Source organism: Bos indicus, chromosome 1 (genome assembly GCF_029378745.1).
Source record: "Bos indicus isolate NIAB-ARS_2022 breed Sahiwal x Tharparkar chromosome 1, NIAB-ARS_B.indTharparkar_mat_pri_1.0, whole genome shotgun sequence".
Classification (NCBI taxonomy): Eukaryota; Metazoa; Chordata; class Mammalia; order Artiodactyla; family Bovidae; genus Bos; species Bos indicus.
The window spans coordinates 111,603,911-111,624,581 of record NC_091760.1 but is presented as its reverse complement, the minus strand read 5'-3'; the positions used below and the strand labels follow the sequence as shown (position 1 = coordinate 111,624,581).

At 40.4% G+C, this 20,671-nt stretch overlaps 1 protein-coding gene across 3 annotated transcripts in view; it reads left to right on the top strand.

Moving 5' to 3' along the window:
- Window positions 1–20,671, top strand: part of KCNAB1 (potassium voltage-gated channel subfamily A regulatory beta subunit 1) — a 443,860-nt gene that overhangs the window by 325,977 nt on the left and 97,212 nt on the right. Inside the window, exon 1 of one of the 3 annotated variants that reach the window (XM_070792660.1) lies at window positions 20,401–20,575. The exons of the other annotated variants lie outside the window; for them this stretch is intronic. Within the exon in view, the coding sequence (XP_070648761.1) occupies window positions 20,542–20,575 (34 nt within the window). The 5' untranslated portion in view covers window positions 20,401–20,541. Of the gene's footprint in view, window positions 1–20,400; window positions 20,576–20,671 lie in introns of those variants that run through there. 3 annotated transcript variants of the gene reach the window in all.

Genomic DNA, 20,671 nt, shown 5'->3' with positions numbered 1-20,671 from the left:
TTGGGGTTCTCTGGAGCCTATGTCCTGGGGAGGCTCCTGGCGTAGGCAGGTCGAGCTCACCTCCCCTTCCACTTAGCACCTGACACCTGGGCCCATCTACTTGGTGCCCTGCCCCAACTAAGGGAACCTTCCAGAGCCAAAGCAGTGAATATTAAGCCCAAGCCATGTGGGCTTCTTCTTAATGTGTCACTATGTGCAGAATGTGCTCCTAGCTGTCTCCCTCTGCCCTAGGGATGCTCTCAGTGCACTAAGTATTTTGACCACTAGGAAAACATGAGATGAAATGTTTAACGTGGGTGATATAATTTTTGTGACACCCTTCATGATTTTCATTCTTGCTGTTAAGGCCAATATAAACTAGCCACTTCTCATATTATAATAACATAACAGCAACAACATTAAGTATTTATAAAGTGCCTCCAAGAAACGAGAAGCCAATTTAAAGGGCAATTTCTTCTGTCAGAGAGTTTACCAATTTTTCTGCATAACACAGAGTGAACTATCTTAAGACCATGATACCCACAGAATTTAAATGATGCATGAATATTAAATATAAAACAAGTGAATTTTAGGCTTGTCACTTCTCCTGGAATGTCTACCTTGAATAAATGCCATGGTGTATACACATTAAAAATGGAGAGGCATTTATATTTTTTTAAAAAGCATTTTAGAATATTTCTTTTAGGTTTTCTACTTTGATAGATAAAATCCTTCTTCAGAATTGTTAACAAGTTGGTCGCCTTCTGAATTACCAGGGGCTGCCATTCATGTGCTATTGCTTCCCTCATAGAGGGTGTCAGGAGCTGAGACACAGCTGGGGTGACAGATGGGCAGCCTGATGCTCCACACACTGTCAGCGTTAGGTTCAGGGAGGAACTGGAGAAGAGAAAGGAGAAGAGTCTCCACAACCCTAAGTTCACACACACGCACACACACATACACCCTCATCTCCCTCAGTGCAGTTGTAAAAGGATGAATAGCCCTCATTTGTTAACCTCTGATCCAAAAATGAAACAAGTAATTGCAAAGCCATCAGATACTAGGGGAGGCTACGTTTTCTCCAGACTCAGATATGGGCACTTTGTTGAAACTGATGACAATTTGTAAACATGGCCTCACAGCTGTGAGAGGGAGAATTAGTTTTTGCATTCATCACCCACTTTACAGATGAGAAAGAATCAGGAAGAGGGGAAATGTCTTGTTCAAGGTCAGTGATAGAGATGACAGAGCCCTCATTTCCTGCCCCTGGCCCCTCCACCAGCCACCACTTCACCTGCCTCCAGTCTCCACATGCTCATAGTGAGTGCCATCTCCACATCTCTCTTCCTTGAAAAGAGAGCAGCTGAGCCAGGCATGTAAGGCCTCTGCCAGCTCTAACAGTCGTGATATGAGCAACAATTAAGTTCACTGTGACTCCAGGGTGGCAGCTGGGGGATAGTGCCTTTACTCTACTTTAGAACTAGAAAATTTCAGAGCCTAAACAACTCCTCACATCACTCTCCAGAGTAGGCAGACAGAGATGCGTCAAAGCTCCACAGTCAGAATGGGGGTCAGAATCCGTGGTCCATGACCAGGTGATCAAAAGACTTCAAAGTGAGAAGGCAGCTGAATGCAAACATTTTGTTTTTGTGTGGATGCCCTGAATGACTTTCCCTCCCATACATGCAGCCCTAGAGACCTCATGAAGTCCTGCTATAGCTCCTGTCTTCAAGAAACACAGTTGTGTACATGCCCACCTGTTCACATTATTCACCCAGAGTTTTCCCCGTACAGTCTACATTTATAAAGAGTACATTTGTAAGATTATTTTCTTATACTTTTTAAAAATTTTAATTGGAGGATAATTACTTTACAATATTGTGGTGGTTTTTGCTGTACATCAACATGAATCAGCCATAGGCATACATGTGTCCCCTCATTCCTGATGAACAGATAAGGAAGTTGTGGTACATATACACAATGGAATATTGCTCAGCTATAAAAAGGAACACATTTGAGTCAGTTCTAATGAGGAGGATGAAACTAGAGCCTATTATACAAAGTGAAGTAAATCAGAAAGAGAAAGACAATTATCATATATAAAAGCATACACATGGAACCTATACTCTTTTTAAAAAAATTTTTTTTCTAGCAGTGCTGCACAGCATATGGGATCTTAGTTCTCTAACTAGGGATAGAACCCACACCCCCTGTACTGGAAGGACAAAGTCTTAACCACTGGACCGCAAGGGAAGTCCCTCCTATACTCTTTGCAATGTAAGAACCCAAATGAAAGTTTCAATTTCAGTCAAACATGCACCTGAGCTACTCTAATATGAGGCTAAAAAACGAGGGAATCGGTTGGGGTGCTGTCCTCTGTGCAGGTGGGGCTGTGCTTCTGGGGTGCTTGGATTCATTGAGGCAGGATCACGGGGACGGCAGCATTAACGCCTGAGGTGCGGGCTGCTGTGGATCAGCACACTGAGGGGAAATGTGTGGAGATTTGTATATAAGCCTTAGAGGCCTCAGAGGCCTCAGCTGGATGAAGTTAGGAATAAAATCTCAGTTCTTTTTAGAACTATTGCATGTAAATTAGTCAGGAGCCTTCTCGAGAAAGTGAATGGAAAACCCAGCTCAAAGCAAAGCAAAACCGTCAGCTTAGCCAAAACCAGAAATTTTTAGGCTCACAGGGACAGTGAGCCCAAAAGACTTGATCCAGGGATCAGATTGTGAGTTCTGCAGGCTGAAGGTCGGTTCCATTCTCAGACTGCCCTCAGAGTGACAAGATGGCTGCACACACTCCAAGTGTCATATCCCACTGGCTCTGACTAGCTTATGTATCTACCTCTGAATCAGTCATTGAAGAACTGCCGGCAATCAAGAATCACCCCTGAAGCAGGGGAAGAGTTTAAATCCACCCCCAACCACAGAATGAGATTCCTAAAGGAAATCTAACGGGCTCTTGCTTAAAGTGCTCTGAGTTCCTCTGCTCTTAAGAAAAGAGACCTTTGGATCCTAAAATTCCTCCCCGCACTTATTTTAGCTTATCTGAGCTTTTTCTATGTTGTTGGTAGCCAAGGTTGAAAATCAGAATTCTCCCAGCAACTTGAGGTATGCTCAGTCTGCTGGGTCAGCTCTGCTGGGTTACCTTCCGCCACCTCTGTTTGCCCAATGGACAAAACTTTTCTTGGCAGGGTAAATACAATACCTAGCTTTGCCTTTTTAATACTTCCCTATCGTGTTGAAGGATCAGTGAGACCTCATTTACAAATAAAAACTTCATCCTAATACCTGAGAGATGACACTATGCAAAGGAGGACCTCCGGGAGGGCGCAACAGAAAATGCCATCAACGCTCACTTTACATCTGACAACTAATTAAAATGAGAGGAGGAAGAAGCTCCCCAGCATTCAATTACAGAAAATGCCTGAAGTAATGAGCAGTAGCTGCAGTAGAGCTGACAGTCTAACCATGGGGGTTTCTTCAGGTTGAAGAGAAGGAAACCGGAGATGAAAAGTCCTGGCTTGGGTCTACTTGCAATTTTTACTGGAAACAAGTTTCTTCTTAGTCTCTGACTCTGTCTCACTTCCCATTTCTCTGCCCTCTGCTCTAGCCACCCTTTCCTTTGCCTCCATTCTGAGCAGAAACTAGCCCAACTCAGCCGACCTGCTTCAAGTATCACTCAGCAGTGATACTTGAAGTGCTGCTGGCTGAAGAGAGGAGGCAAGACTGACCCTGAGACTCATTTATGGAAGTGATCCTCTGCCCGACTTTGTCACCTGTCACACCATTCCAGTCGCCTTCCCTTCCAGCACCTTTCTGGGAGGGCTGGCTGGCTGCCCAGGTCCTGCTGATGGATGGGCTGCCTCAGATGTCACCCGTGTCTCAGCCTGAGCTCTTAGAGGGCAGAAACTGCAGCTGATTCCATCATCCCTGGAAAGCATGGGATCTGCGCTCCTGTCCTTCATGTGTGTGTCCAAGGACTGTATGAGAGGTGCCAGACACCATGCTGGGGAAACAAGAAATACACCAGAGCACCAATGGCTGCCCTCACACTGCAGGGAGTGGGGGAGGAGCAACGACCTGATTCCCAGGCAGGATGAGCTCCTTGGGCTGTGTCCCCAGAGGACACCGTGAATTTATACTTGCTGGTAATAGCTTTTTTTAGTCTGACTTATTTCCTGCTGGATTATCAGCTCAGAATACATGCTTAGATCAGAGAAAGTACTCATTTATGATGCTCATATATACTTATTTATAGAATGAATGAATGAATCACAGTGTGACCAGTGCTCTGAGAGAAATATGAAGGTCTGTGTTAACTCATATGAGGGCTGCCTAAGAGGAGATCATGGAAGGCTCCCTGGAGAAAGAGATATCTGAGCCAAGTATGAGAGGATGAGTTAGGGTAGAATAGAGCCAGGTCAAAGAGAAAATAAGGAGAAGAGCCGTCTAGCAATGACAGAGGTAGAAAGACAGAGAAAGAGTATAAGACTCTCTCTTACACTCTGTGGTAGAAGACACCAAAACGACACCTATGATGAAGTGACTTCTTATGGGGAATGGAGAAGGTGCTGATAGGGGTAGTTGGATGTTGAAGGATGAATAGGAACCTATCAGGTGAATAAGAGAAAAAAAAAGCCACAGGCATTCCTTTAAAAAAAAAAAAAATCCACTCATCCCTTCTCTCAGATCTAGGCTGGATGATTGCTTTCCTGACCATCCACATCTAGCTAGAGGCTTCCTGTAAGTTCTCACCAGAACCCCTCTTACCAGAATGTGGTATTTTTCTGTCTTCCCCACTGACTGAGAGCTCCAGGAAGGAGAAACCATTATTATTATGTATTTGCCTCCTTGACCCCACCGTCTGAAAAATTACGGAGCTCAAGTCCAGGAGATAGTGAAGAATAGGGAAGCCTGGCTTGCTGCAGTCCATGGGGTTGCAAAAAGTAGCACACAACTTAGTGACTGAAAACCAAGTATTTTCTACATGAATTGATAAATTTCAGGAAGAGAAGCCTTGGAGTCTAAACCAGCATGGCCTGGAGAAAGAACTAGGGAGAGAACGTGATGAGAGATGACTTTGGGAAGATTATGAAAAATATTGGAAACCATGCCATGAAGCTTGGAATTTATTTGTTTTGTGTTGAGAAGTCACTGAAATATTTCAAGGTGTTGTTTGGCCAGATGCATCGTAAGAAGCCCATTCTAGTTGCTGTGGTTACACTGCAGACAGGAATTTAGAGAGGCTTGGGAATATAGGCAAGGACGCAAGCTGCAAATGACTCAGATATTCTCACTTTTACAGAAGATTAACTGTAACAGTCAGTTAATTGCCCACTAACTGTGAGCCCAGTTCATCACTGTGGGCTTCTACAGAGCCTGTGTAGAATACCTAGGGGGGCTGTGAAGTAGATGAGGCTTGACCAAATTAGCAAAAACTGGTGAAGAAAATGTATAAGGAAGTGTTTTGTTTGTTTGTTTTTTTAAGTATAAAATAAAGTATCTGAAGAAAAGAACTAACATAGGTGTAAGGGTACTAAGTTTCAAAGATTGGGTAAAAAATTTTCCTAGATACCTTCTTTAAGGAAAATAACAGAGATAAATGGAAAAAATTTTAATGGGAAAATAAAAATCAGACAAATATGAAGAAAAAAGAAGTGAAATGTGGGTGTAAATTAATGAAACAAAGTAGAATTCAAGCAAAGATAAGATGCAGCAATGAGAGATGTAATCAGTGGAGTGGGGGCCCTGAGAAGGAGCCAGGGATGGGCCTGCAAGAAACAGGCTTGGAAAGATGAAGGGACCCTCTTCCACAGGGACAGGAAGAGGGAGGAAAGGATGGGTGTTGTCTTAGTTTGTGTTCCCTTAACTTGGTACCAGTGTGGAGTGCACACCCACCTAAGGTAGGCCATTCAAATACCGGAAGCAGCTGGAAGCCCAGAAGAAAATGGGCAAGACCCCAGTCCCATCTGCTATGGGTAGTTTGGCAAATTAGGTAGCAGGAAGTGGAGGGGTTTACAGTTCATTTCTTTTATGTTCTCTGTGAAGCAGGAGGTAGGTTTATCTGGTGACATTAAAGGAAGAGGAGGTAGGACTGAGGTTGAGACAAATAGGGCAGGTTTGAAAACTAAATAGGCAGAGTTAAGAGCCAGAGGATTGGTGGACTCTATGTATAATTACTGTAGACCAAGAGTTTACAATGCATGGCTGCAGTTTGTGATGTTCTTCAGCACAGCTTAGCATCTTGGTTATAGGTGATGAGTAGCTGGACAGTCAGATTCATCTAATGTAAATTTTTGCCAGGCAGGTGAAATAAAGGAATAGTGAAGTAATGGAGCTGAGAATAGGGCAAAAGAATCTTCTAAATGATGAAACATGTCATGTAGCCATCCTAATCTCCCTGGTTAAGGATGAAATTGAAGATAGAATAGATGGATTGGAAGAAGGTAAAGAGTCTGAGGACAGAGTGTGTAGGGATGTCACTAAACAAAATCTGCAAGAGTGAGAGCTTGTAGCATGTGAGGACTTGTGACCTGGCCTTTAATGCATATATTTGAAATACAAATGAGGCACACTTCTACCCAAGTTCTCTTGTGTTCAAGTTCAGTTCTGTATTTCATGGCACTTTTGTGGTCTTCTATTTCCACTTCATCACCATATACCATTTCTTCTAATAGTCATTGCCTACGTTTTCTGAGTTTTATACTTGAGAGCTTACAATATCCAGGATGTGCTGAATGTCTGTAATTTCCATACCAGTGTGACTTTAAGAAGTTTGGGCACTCTATTCAGGCACTGTGGTGGCTTCTGTGTTGATCTTCCAATTGACCTACTGGAGACACAGGGAAAAGACAGTGGACTCTCAACTCACTCTGATAAGAGAGGGGAACAGGGACACAGAATATTGGAAATGCATTTACGTTTTTCTTTGAAATGAGCTTTGTATTTCTTTTGGATATAGGGGCCATAGTCTTGAAAAATCGAGTTGTCTAGAGGTAATAAAATTTGTAGGAACAGTATAATGATCTCATAGCCCATCTCTGACTAGGCTTTAGTTCAGCTTTTGACTTTCTATAATGAATTAATCATTTTATATAGCACTAGTGGGAGAAATTCTGCCCTGACCCCACCAAACCAATGTGTCTCACTGGCATCTTATTCTTTCAGGATTGGTGGCCCTTGTAATCTTGTCCCAGAAAACAAGACTGCTGATGCTCTTTTTTGTTGCCACTAAGCTATTTTTGTTGCAGTCATTTACTTCCACTGAGATTTTTGCAGAAGGTTAATAGTGCTAATAAAAATGAAAGGCAAAGCACCAAGAGCGCATCTTGAAAGTCTGTAATCATTTGTGTGGTCAGGGCTGAAGACTCTGCAAGGCATTACCATCTCCAGTTTGAGGTCATGACCAACTTCCACCTCCTTTACTGAACTCTTTTTTACCCTCTGCAGGGTCAGTACTTAATGTCTCTTTTCCTACCACTCGGTTTCCCATCGAACTGGGAGCTTGCAGAGGGCTTGAGTCCATTTCAATGACCAGGTCACAACTCTGGCCATCATTATAAAGTCAGCTGGGACCTTTTAAAAATACTTGTCTGGGCCCTTCTTCAGATCAACCAGACTAGAATCTTCAGGGGGAGCATGACATCAAGCTCCCAGGTAGTCCTACTAAGTGGGCCAGAGTTGAGGATAGCTGGCATCGACAAACTCTGCTTCCTGGCTCCCCACCCAAGTTACTTGCTCATCAGATGGCCAAGTCCACCTTGGAAACTTTGAGCACCTAAGAGATTTCGATTCCCAGGCAGCATGCAGGACGCACAACCAGAGAGCAGGGTGGGTGCCGCTTTTGGTGCCCAGCGAAAAGGGAAAGGTGTTTATGTTTCATTTAGCTTTAGTCTATTAAAATTCAGAATTTCACAGCATTTTCAATGTTTTAGGCCACTCATCACTCTCCAGGTGTCATTTCAAATGATCTATAATATAATAAATAGTAAAGTTTTTGAGATTTGTTGAGATGGGTAGACTAAGAATTCATACATTCCAATGTTGACTTTGGTTTTCACTACCACCTCTGGAAAGGTCATTTATCTTCCTATGGAACTTCTTTTGCTTCAAATAGTATCTCTTTAGAAGATAAGAAGGAAAGTAACATTTAGTGAGCACCTATTGTATGTGCAGTACTGTTCTAGACACTTGGTGTATGCTATTGAAATCATTACGAGCATGGACTGTGAAGTTTGTCTGCCTGGGCTTATATCTCAGCTGTCACCTCCCTCGCACCCCCACCGCCAGTAAATAAACTCAAATCAGAATGGTTGTGAGTTCCAAATGATATTGTGTCTATAAAGTATGTAGCACAGTGCCTGGCACAATGTAAGTTATAGAAAAAGTATTCCATCATCATCTCATTTTGTTCTCACAACAACACTGGAGTAAGTATCAGTATCTATTTTAGAGATGAGTCAAGTCTCAAAGGCCAATCTATTTAGCCACAGACATACTCAACCTCATGTGTATCTGAAAGAAAATGAAAATGCCTATCCTTTATGATTTTTTTTAAATATAAGAGAATTAATTTTAGAAGGCAGTGAGTAAGACATGCGAGAGAGTTGATCTGCACAACTCAAACCTGTCTGAGGTGTTGGAGAGGCCGTGATGAGCAGGACAGAGAAACACCCTGTGCTTGTGGAAGGCAGGCTGAGCTCTCTACCCAGTCTTCAGAAATCATGAGGGGTTGGACACACCAGACCACTGGGTACCACATTCTTCTCCTCAGTTAGGTACTCTTTTTCTTACCTCGTTGATAGAGAGTTCTAATTCTTCATGGTGGGTGATCCCTAAAGTTCTTGACTAATCACAAAATGGTCGAAGATGGAGAGTCTTCAGGAGGTTATCTTTGCTGCCCCAGGAGTTTCTTCTGGACACAGCCACCCTAGCTTCCTAAAACCAGGACTCCTGGTGCTGGCAGAAGGAGAAATAAATACCAGCACTGCTTTAAGATGGAAAATGCAAGTGGTCTTCTACCATAATGACTCCTGAGACCCAGGCCAATGTGCCAGCCACCCTTCAGAATATTCTGTCATTGTGTATACCCATGTGGTAGCTGATGGATACCCAAGCCACAAACTCATGTAAGGGCCACAGATAAATTTATTCAGATTTACTCATTTCCAAGCAATGGAATAAATGAAAAGAAAATCATCAGGCAGTAAAAGAGTTCATCAAACATTACTACTAGTATGATCACTTCTCTGCTGTTCTTGAATTCATTCATTCATGAAACACTTAATAAACCCTTCTCATGTACCAGGCTCTATGTAGTTTCTAGGGATACAAAGATTATCCTAAGATGTTAATTGTTTTGAAAATGTCTCAGGGTAGCCTGTCCTCTGTGTTTGAGAACTGGATTGTTCTCATTAAGTATTGTTGATGCAGAAATGTAATTTTTATATTCCTTGATGCTTCTGATTACCTAAATCTCAAGATAGCTTTCTGTACAGTACATTAGGAAATTTCATTCCATACCTCTAAAGTTGGGACTGTGTGGTTATAATACTGCCATTTCCTCAATGCCAAAGCCTGGATGGGAGCACCAGTGTCCAGGTGACACTGCCAGGAGCTCTTCTGGACTTCTTCCATACAACAGTATAGCATACTCTCAAGATAGTACTATACTCTCAGCATACTATTATACTCTCAGTATAGTACAAAATATCCTTTCAAAGGTAAGCGACTCTATGTAGAGTTTGGATTAAATGGGATCTCCTAAAACTTAAGATATACAATCATGGTTTCATGATTTAGTATTGCTTGTGCATTTTCTTATTTAATGTGATAAATTTCTACATACAATTACTGAAAAAGGAAGATCTCTGTAGCTTAGTTAGAAATAGAGAGTCACTGCATAAAAATTTTCATGCATAGTTCCATGGAAAATGCTAAAATACTTCATCTGCTTGATACGGCTATACATTTTTCATTAGGAAAAGGATGTTATAGATTTAAAAGAAGAAGCTGAAATCATTAACAACTGGAAACCATCAAGTATGCATAAAATAAACTAATCTTTATATGTAAATTCATAAATCTACAGGGAAGCATGGGAACTGGGTTAATTTGAATGTAATAGGTTTGAGAACTTTTTAAAAATCTTAAGGATTTTGCTAAATTATCCCTTATTTATTTCCTCAGTTTTAATTTCTCTACATTTCAAAAACTTCTTAGTCAAAAAGTTTGTGAACACTTTGTATTATAGTCCAACTTTGAGTTTTTGTTAGTGATACTTAATGCTATGAACATCATGAAACTTACAACACAAGAGGGAGAATTTGAAAGGACTGTTATAAAATTTTTTTTCATTCTTTTTCACAGTATATTATCCCTATCTTATTTTCACTAAGAGAGTTTCTTTGCCTCACTATGGAATTAAAATGTATTTCCTAACATATCCTGATAGTCCTATGAACACACATTTTTTAATGAACACCACAGTAACTCAAAATTATTACTGTTTGGGGGAGAATAACTCACTGAACTATCAAAGAAATGTATCCCTGCACAAAGATAAAAATTTGCCATGAACTTTTTAGAGACAAAAGTAAGTATAACGGAGGTCACCTTGGCTTTCAAACCTTGACAGCAGCACTTTTCCAGAGAGTTCATATTCATAGTAACTTACTATGGAAAGGCAAGGTATAAAGCAAAGAATAAAAGTATGTATTGCTGTATTCCAGGTCCCATGCTAGGAGTTCACAGAAAAAGAAAAATATATAAATGTATATATATGCTTTCAACCTTAATGATAGATCCCACTTCAGAATAAAACATTGAAACTATTTCAGTTTGTTTAAAAAAACAGAAATTACCACTTAGCCCTAGTGTCCTGTAGTGTCTAATTTTATTTCAACACTGTGTTATTTCACCTGTGTTATTCTGTACATTTCTTTAATTATAGTTGATTTATTATATTATATTGGTTTCAGGTATATAGCATAGTGATTCAATATTTTTCTAGACTATACTCCATTTAAAATCATTATAAAATATTGACTATATTCCCTGCTCTATAAAATATATCCTTTAGCTTATTTATTTTATATATACTGGTTTGTACTTTAATCCCCTACCCCTATCTTGCTCCCCTCCTTTTTTCTCCCTCCCCACTGGTAACCACTAGTTCATTCTCTATGTCTGTTTCTGTTTTGTTATATTCACTTGTTTATCTTATTTTTTAGGTTCCACATATAAGTGATAGCATACAGCGTTTGTGTTTCTCTGTCTAACTTATTTAACTCAGCGTAATGCCCTCCAAGTTTATCCGTGTTGCTGCAAATCGCAAAATTTCATTCTTTTTCATGGCTGAATAGTATTCCTGTGTGTGTGTGTGTGTGTGTGTGTGTGTGTGTGTGTGTACACACGTATATATACCACATCTTTGTCCATTCATTTGTTGATGAACACTTAACTTTGCTTCCATATCTTGGCTCTTATAAATAATGCTGCTCATAACATTGGGGTGCATGTATCTTTCTGAATTATTGTTTTCATTTACTTTGGATATATACTCAGGAGTGGAATTGTTGGATAATATGTTAGTTCTAGTTTTTGTTTTTTGAGGAACCTATGTTCTGTTTTCCACAGTGGATATACCAATTTACATTTTCACCAACCATGTACTAGGGTTCTCTTTTTTCCACATCCTTGCCAACATTTATTATTTATTTGGTGATGTCATTCTGAGGGGGGCTTCTCTGGTAGCCCAGCTGATAAAGAATCTGCCTACAATGTGCAATACCTGGGTTTGATCCTGGGTTGGGAAGATCCCCTGGAGAAGAAGATGGTACCCCACTCCAATATTCTTGCCTGGAGAATCCCCATAGACAGAGGAGCCTGGCAGATTACAGTCCATGGGGTCACAAAGAGTCTGACTCAATCGAGTGACTAGGCACACACACACAGTGATTCTGACAGGTATGAAGTGACATCTCGTTGTGGTTTCAATTTGTATTTCCCTGATGATTAGTGATGCTGAGCATCTTTTCACGGGCCTATTGGCCATCTGTATGTCTTCTTTGGGAAAATATCTGTTTGGGTTTTCTGCCCATTTTTTAGTCAGGCTATTTGTTTTTTGTGTGTGTGTTTTTTTTAATATTGAGTTGTATAAACTGATTATATATTTTGGATATTAACCCCTTATCTGTCATATCATTTGCGGATATTTTCTCCCATTCTGTATGTTATCTTTTCATTTTGTTGATGGTTCCCTTTGCTGTGTAAATGCTTTTAAGTTTAGTTAGGTTCCCTTATTTATTTTTGCTTTTGTTTTCTTTGCCTGAAGAGACAGATCCAAAAAAATATTGCTACAACTTATGTCACAGAGTGTTCTGCCTATGTTTTCTTCTAGGAGTTTTATGGTTTCTGGTCTTACATTTAGGTCTTTAGCCCATTTCGAGTTTATTTTTGTATATGGTGTGAGAATATGTTCTAATTTTGTTCTTTTACATGTCCAGCTGTCCAGTTTTCCCAGCACCACCCGTTTCTTATACAACTGCTTCCAAAAGAACAGAATGAACAAGGCACATTAATGATGTGTGCTGGTTATAAGTACCCTGGAAACTTTGTTGTAAGAAATAATTTTCAACATGTAAATATTAGAACAAAAAGATATGAGAAGTTGACCAAGGAACCTTGGGCAATATACTAACAAAATATAAACACTGCCTCTTTTCCATGTTCAGGAAATAGGAAGAGCTATAATTTGTTAGAATCTTCGTTTATGAATGGATTTCCCAATAAAGCAATAAGAGTTTTTTTTTTAATAACTTTTGCTTCTTATTATAAAAGTAATAATATTCATTTCAATAGTGTGGACAGAGGAGTAAAACTCCCTAGGAAGAAAAACCCATCAAAGAACTTCTGGTTTTATTTTATTTAAGAATTTCCTAACAGGCTCAAGGTGCTAAATCAATTCATTTGGGAGTCACACCCACATGAGAAAATGTAAGGAGCTTTAGCCATGGATTTACATTATTATGTATCATTAATTCTAACATCTTAATGCGGGGAGTGGGTCACTGTTTTCTGGGGGAAGGTTTAAGGCACTGAAATTTCCTTCCTATGCTGTGTGCACAGCAGCTCCTGCTTTATAGAACAAAACCGCCTCTTCTAAACTTCTTGCCCCACCATCCTTCATCCTACTCCCGTCACTACTGCCCTGTCTTTAAACTTTACTGGTCAGATTAATGGAGAAACTGAACAAAACGGTTCCAGGCAGATTTGTTCTGAAACAAGTCTTAAAAATGAAGCTAGCAGCATCCCTTGGCACTTAAAAGTACTTTAAATCAAAGAAAGAAGGAAAACATCAAATATTTGTACATTCTCTATAAGGATCATGAAGGATGTAATGTCAATCCTAGCCATTTAACCCTCAAAACCTCCAGCCTTCAGACACGTATTAGAAGGTCCACAGACCTTTCTAGAAGACCCAGCCTTATCCCAACCATGCCTAAGCTAAGATTAGGCTCCCTCTGCCTTGTCCATTGGTACACTCTGCCCCTGTGTACTCTATATGGTACACTCATACTCTCAAGGATATACCCAAGAATTCCTTCATTGACAACTACAGCTCCTTATGGTTCAGCTCTCAGCCCTGGCTCTGAAGTTCTTAAGTGTTTGAGAGCTTAAAGTCCAGAATGGCTCTACGCATGAGGTCACATGGGAAGACAAGATTAAAATGTCCTCAGATGGAGTTGGGAGAATCTGGGAGCAGGGAGATGGCCCATGGGAGTGGCCTGTTCTTCATCCATTAGAGGAAGTTTGGGGGCAGAAATAAATGTAAAGCTTACCATAAGGAAGATTCAGTAAGGAAGCATTTGGCAGAGAGAGGAATGTCGCAAGATTCATGAAAGCAAGATATTGTTTGGTTTCAGAGCATTCAGAGCAAACACTAGACCATACCATTTGGCTGGAACCAGGATACACAGGGGAGATGGGGAAGTCATCACCAGAAGATAGCATGAGGCTGAGGAAAAACCATGCCCTTGGGTACCCCACCACTAACCAACTGTGGAAAGTCATTTTTCTACCACTTCACTTCCTCATCTGTCTATATGTGGAGTTCTTCCGATCTTGCAGAGCTGCCTGTGAATGAGAATACTTCTTAAAGTACATGTCCCCTGCCTTGAGAGCCCTCTTTTGTTCTGTGTGGACATTACCACTTCCTCGCCTAGTTGCCTTGCTATTTCAAGCTCTTTTATAAAGTACAGATGTGAAAGCAGCCCTTCATCTCCCCCCTCCCTGCTCAGACCTTAAATAGTATTATTGGCTCTTGCAAGAAAAGGTAACCAGAGTAAAAATGTAAAGGCTAGGCTGTCATCACTTCTGTTATCCCAGGCCAGATGCTCATTAGCAATACACTGAAAGCCAAAAATGAGAGACCAGGCTGCAGCTTGGATCCAAAAATAAAGGCCAGGCTTGGTAGAGAACATCTGCAGATGCAAATCAGAACAACAAAGAATGCTTTGTCTGTACCATTTGAAAAAGATAGGGCCTTGAGCTGTGTCCCACATGCCCAGACATAGGTCTTCATCCAGTTTATCTACCATGACCACAACGGGGCTGCTCAGAACATTGCTTTGCTACTTAGCCATTCACTCTGCTGCCTTACCAGTAGGAAGACAGCTGTATTCCATGCCCTTTAAGAGGACACCAAAGGCAAAAGCCAATTCTTCATCTCTGTTACCTCTCTGTACATCTCAGGCCCATTTTCTGAGACTTCCTCTCAGGCCAGATTTCTAGGGTATCTGCATTCTGTTTGTTTTGATCCTCCATCAAATGAACTCACTTCACCCAGCTTATTAAAAGAGCAGCATTCTTTCTTCTTCTTCTTTTTTTTAATCGTTTTATTTTTTATCAGATTTTTTTAAATTTTATTTTTAAACTTTACAATATTGTATTAGTTTTGCCAAATATGGAAGTGAATCCGCCACAGGTATACCTGTGTTCCCCATCCTGAACCCTCCTCCCTCCTCCCTCCCCATACCCTCCCTCTGGGTCGTCCCAGTGCACCAGCCCCAAGCATCCAGTATCGTGCATCAAACCTAGACTGGCGACTTGTTTCATACATCATATTATACATGTTTCAATGCCATTCTCCCAAATCTCCCCACCCTCTCCCTCTCCCATAGAGTCCATAACACTGATCTATACATCTGTGTCTCTTTTGCTGTCTTGCATACAGAGTTATCATTACCATCTTTCTAAATTCCATATACATGCATTAGTATGCTGTATTGGTGTTTTTCTTTCTGGCTTACTTCACTCTGTATAATAGGCTCCAGTTTCATCCACCTCATTAGAACTGATTCAAATGTATTCTTTTTAATGGAGAGCAGCATTCTTTCCATACCATATTGCGATTAACAGTGGGAAGTTGGTTAAATCCTGGCTCCAACTCCACCAGTTACTGATTTATGGACTTTGGACAAGTAACTTAACCTAGAAGAGACCATAGGCAAGACATTCTCTGACTTAAATTGCACCAATGTTTTCTTAGGTCAGTGACCCAAGGCAATAGAAATAAAGGCAAAAATAAACAAGTGGGACTTAATCAAACTTAGGTTTTGTGCAAAGTTTTTGCACAGCGAAGGAAACCATAAACAAAATGAAAAGACATTTTCATTTTGGACTGGGAGAAAATATTTGCAAATGAAAAGACCAACAAGGGCTTAATTTCCAAAACATATAAACAACTCCTATAATTCAATAAAAAAAAAAACCCCAGTTGATAAATGAACTGAAGACCTAAATAGATATTTCTCCAAAGACATACAGATGGCCAATAGGCACGTGAAAAGATTCTCATCATCACTAATTATCAGAAAAATGCAAATCAAATCTACAATGAGTTACCACCTCACACTGGTCTGAATGGCTATCATTTAAAAATCTACAAATAGTAAATGATGGAGAGGGTGTGGAGAAAAGGGAACCCTCTTACACTGTTGGTGGGAATGTAAATTGGTGCAGTCACTATGGAAAACAGTATGGAGGTTCATCAAAAAAACTAAAAATAGAGTTGCCAAATGATCCAGCAATCCTACTCCTGGACATATATCCAGACAAAACTATAATTCAAAAAGATACATGCACCCCTATGTTCATAGCAGTACTGTTTACAATAACCAAGACATTAAAACAACCTAAATGTCCATCAACAGATGAATGGATAAAGAAAGTGTGGTATTATATATATATATATATATATATATATGCACATGCGCGCACGTGTGTGTGTGTGTGGAATGGAATGGACTGGAGTGGAATATTACGCAGCCATTTAAAATAATGAAATAACACCATTTACAGCAACATTGATAAACCTAGATATGATCATACTAAGCAAAGTAAGTTAAAAAGAGAAAGACAAATACTGTATGATTTCACTTATGTGTGGAATCTGAAATATGACACAAATGAACATATCTATGAAACAGAAACAGACTCAGAAACATAGAGACCAGACTTGTGGCTGCCAGTTTGGAATGAGAGTTGGGGAGAGAAGGTTTGGGAGTTTGGGATTAGCAGATACAAACCATTATATATGGGATGGATAAGTAACAAGATCCTAATATATAGCACAGGGAACTACATTCAATATCCTATGATAAACCATAATGGAAAAGAATACGAAAAAATATTTCTGTGTATAACTGAGTCACCTTGTTGTACAACAGAAATTAACATAGCATTGTAAATTAACTATACATGAATAAATTTTAAAAAAAAAATAAAATGATGGTCTTTAACCCTGGGTGCAATTAGGATTATCTGAGGATCTTTTAAAAATTCTGATGCTGGGGTCCTGTTCCCAGAGACTCTGATGAACTGGTCTGTCGAGGGACTAGGTCAGTAGAACCATTGAAAGCTCCCCCAGGATATTCAAATATGCAGCCAGGCTTGAAAACCTCTGATCCAAGATAGTGAATCAGGGAAAGAACCAACATGCTGCACATGTTCTCATGTTCGAGACATTTCTTTCAGGGCTGGATGCCTGAGTTTTTAAAGTGTTTGTTTACTGATTCAGTGAATGATTATTAAGTACCTACTATGTGTCAGTCTTCACTTCAGTGGCTAGAATTAAACACTTAGATTAAACTTGATCGCTGCCCTCAGAACAATCTGGTGGGGTTGTCATATGTGAAAAAAAAAAAAAAAAAAAAAACCATGTAGTTACAATGTGATATGGTTGGTGTGGTAATAATACTTTGTTCAGAGTAGTTGAATGGGATGAGTTCTTCTCCCTTCAAAGCCCAGATGCAGAATCACGAAATCATAGTAATGAAGAAAGGTTAAGGTCCCAAATTTTGTGTGTGATGAAACTTGAAATCCAGAGATTGGGACTTTCCTGGGGTCATGGAGTTAATGCAACAGAGATCTAGAGGAGAGGAGGTGTTAAGGAAGTCTAGCAGCACTGGACTCTGAAGCTGAAATTCTGGGTCCTGAAGAATAAATAGAATTTGGATCTAAAGACATGGGGAAGGGTTCCATTCTCAGAAGACTCTGCCCATTGCTCAGAGGGGAAATGCACACAGGAAATGCCCTGGCCCTGGTATAGGAGGCCAACAGCTTGTCGTCTCATCCTCCAAATCAGCCCTGGCTTGGACTTAGATTCTGCTTCCTGCTTTCCAAGAAATTTGGGGGACACTCCCACCCCCAGTTCTACCTCTCTCTGGAAATAATTCTATTCGAATGAGATAGTGAACACACTAATTTTGTGCAGCATGTAAGTCTAAGTTCAACGACAGCTTCAGTTTGCATTGCCAACCTTAAATCCTTCAGTGATGTAACAGACGAATAACTCTAAACACCTCTAGATTAAATACCTCTCAACCATTTGGTCAGCTTTCACTGCATTAACCTGGAATCAATGTGTGCGCTATTTGCCAGACTTAAAAATTGTTAAATCCAGAATGCAGTGCATTGAATTGGCTCTGCATTCTCCCCTGGTTCTGACCTTGATGTTGTCCTTGAAGTCTCACCTTCTCTCACACTACATCCCTTTAATCAGCAAATCCTATCACCTTTCCTTCAAAATCTATCAAAAACTCAAGCACTTCTGACCATCCTCATTTCCAGCACTCAGACCAAACCACCTTCACGTCTCACCTAGATTGATCATGATAGCCTCCTCACTGGTGCTGGTGTCTCAACCTCAGAGGTGAGCTCTCAACACCACAGCACAGGTTCCTTTTCATAGAATCAGACTGTGTCACTTCTCTATTCAAAACTCCTCTCCAAAGTCCTTCTTATGATCAAGATCACTCCATGCAATCTGTTCCCCATCACCCCACAGACCTCATCTTCTCTTCTCTGGCCATTGGTCTCCTCATTGACCTTGAACATGCCAAATAAGCCCCCTCCACATTATTCCCCCCTGCTGGAATGTTCTTCCTCAGGTAGCTTCCTAACTAGCTCCTTAACTATTTTTGGGTCTTTTTTCAAAAGCCACTGTCTTTGTGAGCATTATCTGGTCACCCCATGTAGAATCTCAACACCCACCCCCTGACATTTTAGCTACCAAATCCCACCTTATAAACATGACTCTCTTTAACACTCATCAGTCAACTTACACATTTCATATTTTATTTATGAAATTAACATTCATAAATAAACACCGTATATTTAGCTTGTTTTTCTCATTATTTTGTCTTGCCTCTTAAATCTGCTCCTCCATTATGGGAGAAATAATATTCTCACTGTTGTATCCTTATAATTTAAGTACAATGCCTGGCACAGAGTAGACTCAAATAGTGGACTTGTTGAATAAAAGAATGAAGAAAAGTTAGTTGTGATATAATAAATATTATAATTGCATTTTTATATTGCCTTCTTGAATATATCCAAAACATAAGCAAGTCAAACTGCAGTATAGAAATAGAAGCCACCAAATCTATAACCCTCAGTTCAGTTTAGTTCAGTCGCTCAGTCATGTCTGACTCTTTGTGACCCCATGGACAGCAGCATGCCAGGCTTCCCTGTCCATCACCAACTCCCGGAGCCTGCTTAAACTCATGTCCATCAAGTCACTGGTGCAATCCAACCATCTCATCCTCTGTCGTCCCCTTCCCCTCCCACCATCAATCTTTCCCAGCATCAGGGAGTTTTCCAATGAGTCAGTTCTTCACAGCAGGTGGCCAAAGTATTGGAGCTTCAGCTTCAGCATCAGTCCTTCCAATGAATATTCAGGGTTGATTTCCTTTAGGATGGACAGGTTGAATCTCCTTGCAGTCCAAGGAACTCTCAAGACTCTTCTCCAACACCACAGTTCAAAAGCATCAATTCCTCGGCGCTCAGCTTTCTTCACAGCTCAACTCTCACATCCATACATGACTACTAGAAAAACCATAGCTTTGACTATATGGACCTTTGTCAGCAAAGTAATGTCTCTGCTTTTTAATATGCTGTCTAGGTTGGTCGTAGCTTTTCTTCCAAGGAGTAAGCGTCTTTTAATCTCATGGCTGCAGTAACCATCTGTGGTGATTTTGGAGCCCAAGAAAATAAAGTCTCTTACTGTTTCCACTGTTTCCCCATCTATTTGGCAGGCAGTGATGGGACTGGATGCCATGATCTCCATTTTTTTTTAATGTTGAGCTTAAAGCCAGCTTTTTTCACTCTCCTCTTTCACTTTCATCAGGAGGCTCTTTAGCTCCTCTTCGCTTTCTGCCATAAGGATGGGGTCATCTGCATATCTGAGGTTATTGATATTTTTCCTGGCTGTCTTGACTCCAGCTTGTCCTTCCTCTAGCCTGGAATTTTGCATGAGTTACTCTGCATATAAGTTACATAAGCAGGGTGACAATATACAGCTTTAATGTTCTCCTTTCCCAATTTGGAACCAGTCAGTTGTTCCATTCCCGGTTCTAACTGTTGCTTCTTGACCTGCATACAGATTTCTCAGGAGGCAGGTCAGGTGGTCTGGTATTCCCATGTCTTTCAGAATTTTCCACAGTTTGTTGTGATCCACACAGTCAAAGGCTTTAGTGTAGTCAATGAAGCAGAAGTTGATGTTTTTCTGGAATTCTCTTGCTTTTTCTATGATCCAACAGATGATCTAAACCCAAATTGAGGGACATTCTATCAAATACTTGATCAATGTCAAGATTATGAAAGACAGACAAGGAAAGACACAACAGAGGACACTAAGAAGACGTGAAAACTTAATGCAATGTTGTGTCCTGTATAGGATCCTGGAACAGAGGAAAAGGACAATGAAATTCAAAGGTCTGCAGTCTAGTTACTAGTACTGTAGCAGTGTTAGTTTGCTGGTTATGATAATTGCACCCAAGTGATGTGAGATGTTAAAGGGCCAAGGAGGTAGCCTACCTGTAGGGATATGGCAGTTAAACTGTCAGGGGGTGGGTGTTGAGATTCTACATGGATGACCAGATAAGGCTCACAAAGAAAGTGGATTTTGAAAAAAGACCCAAATGTTACTACTTCTGAATATCTAAATATTTCTTCATATAAGCAAGGAGATCATTTAAATGATAAGCGTGTTTCCTTATGCTTAGCAATTACCCAGTAAACCACCAACAAGGTAATTAAGTAACCAAAGATAGAGGGGTGTGTGTGTGTGTGCCTGCATGTGTGTATAAAGCCAGTTTTCATTGTCTTTTACATTTCACTGATCATT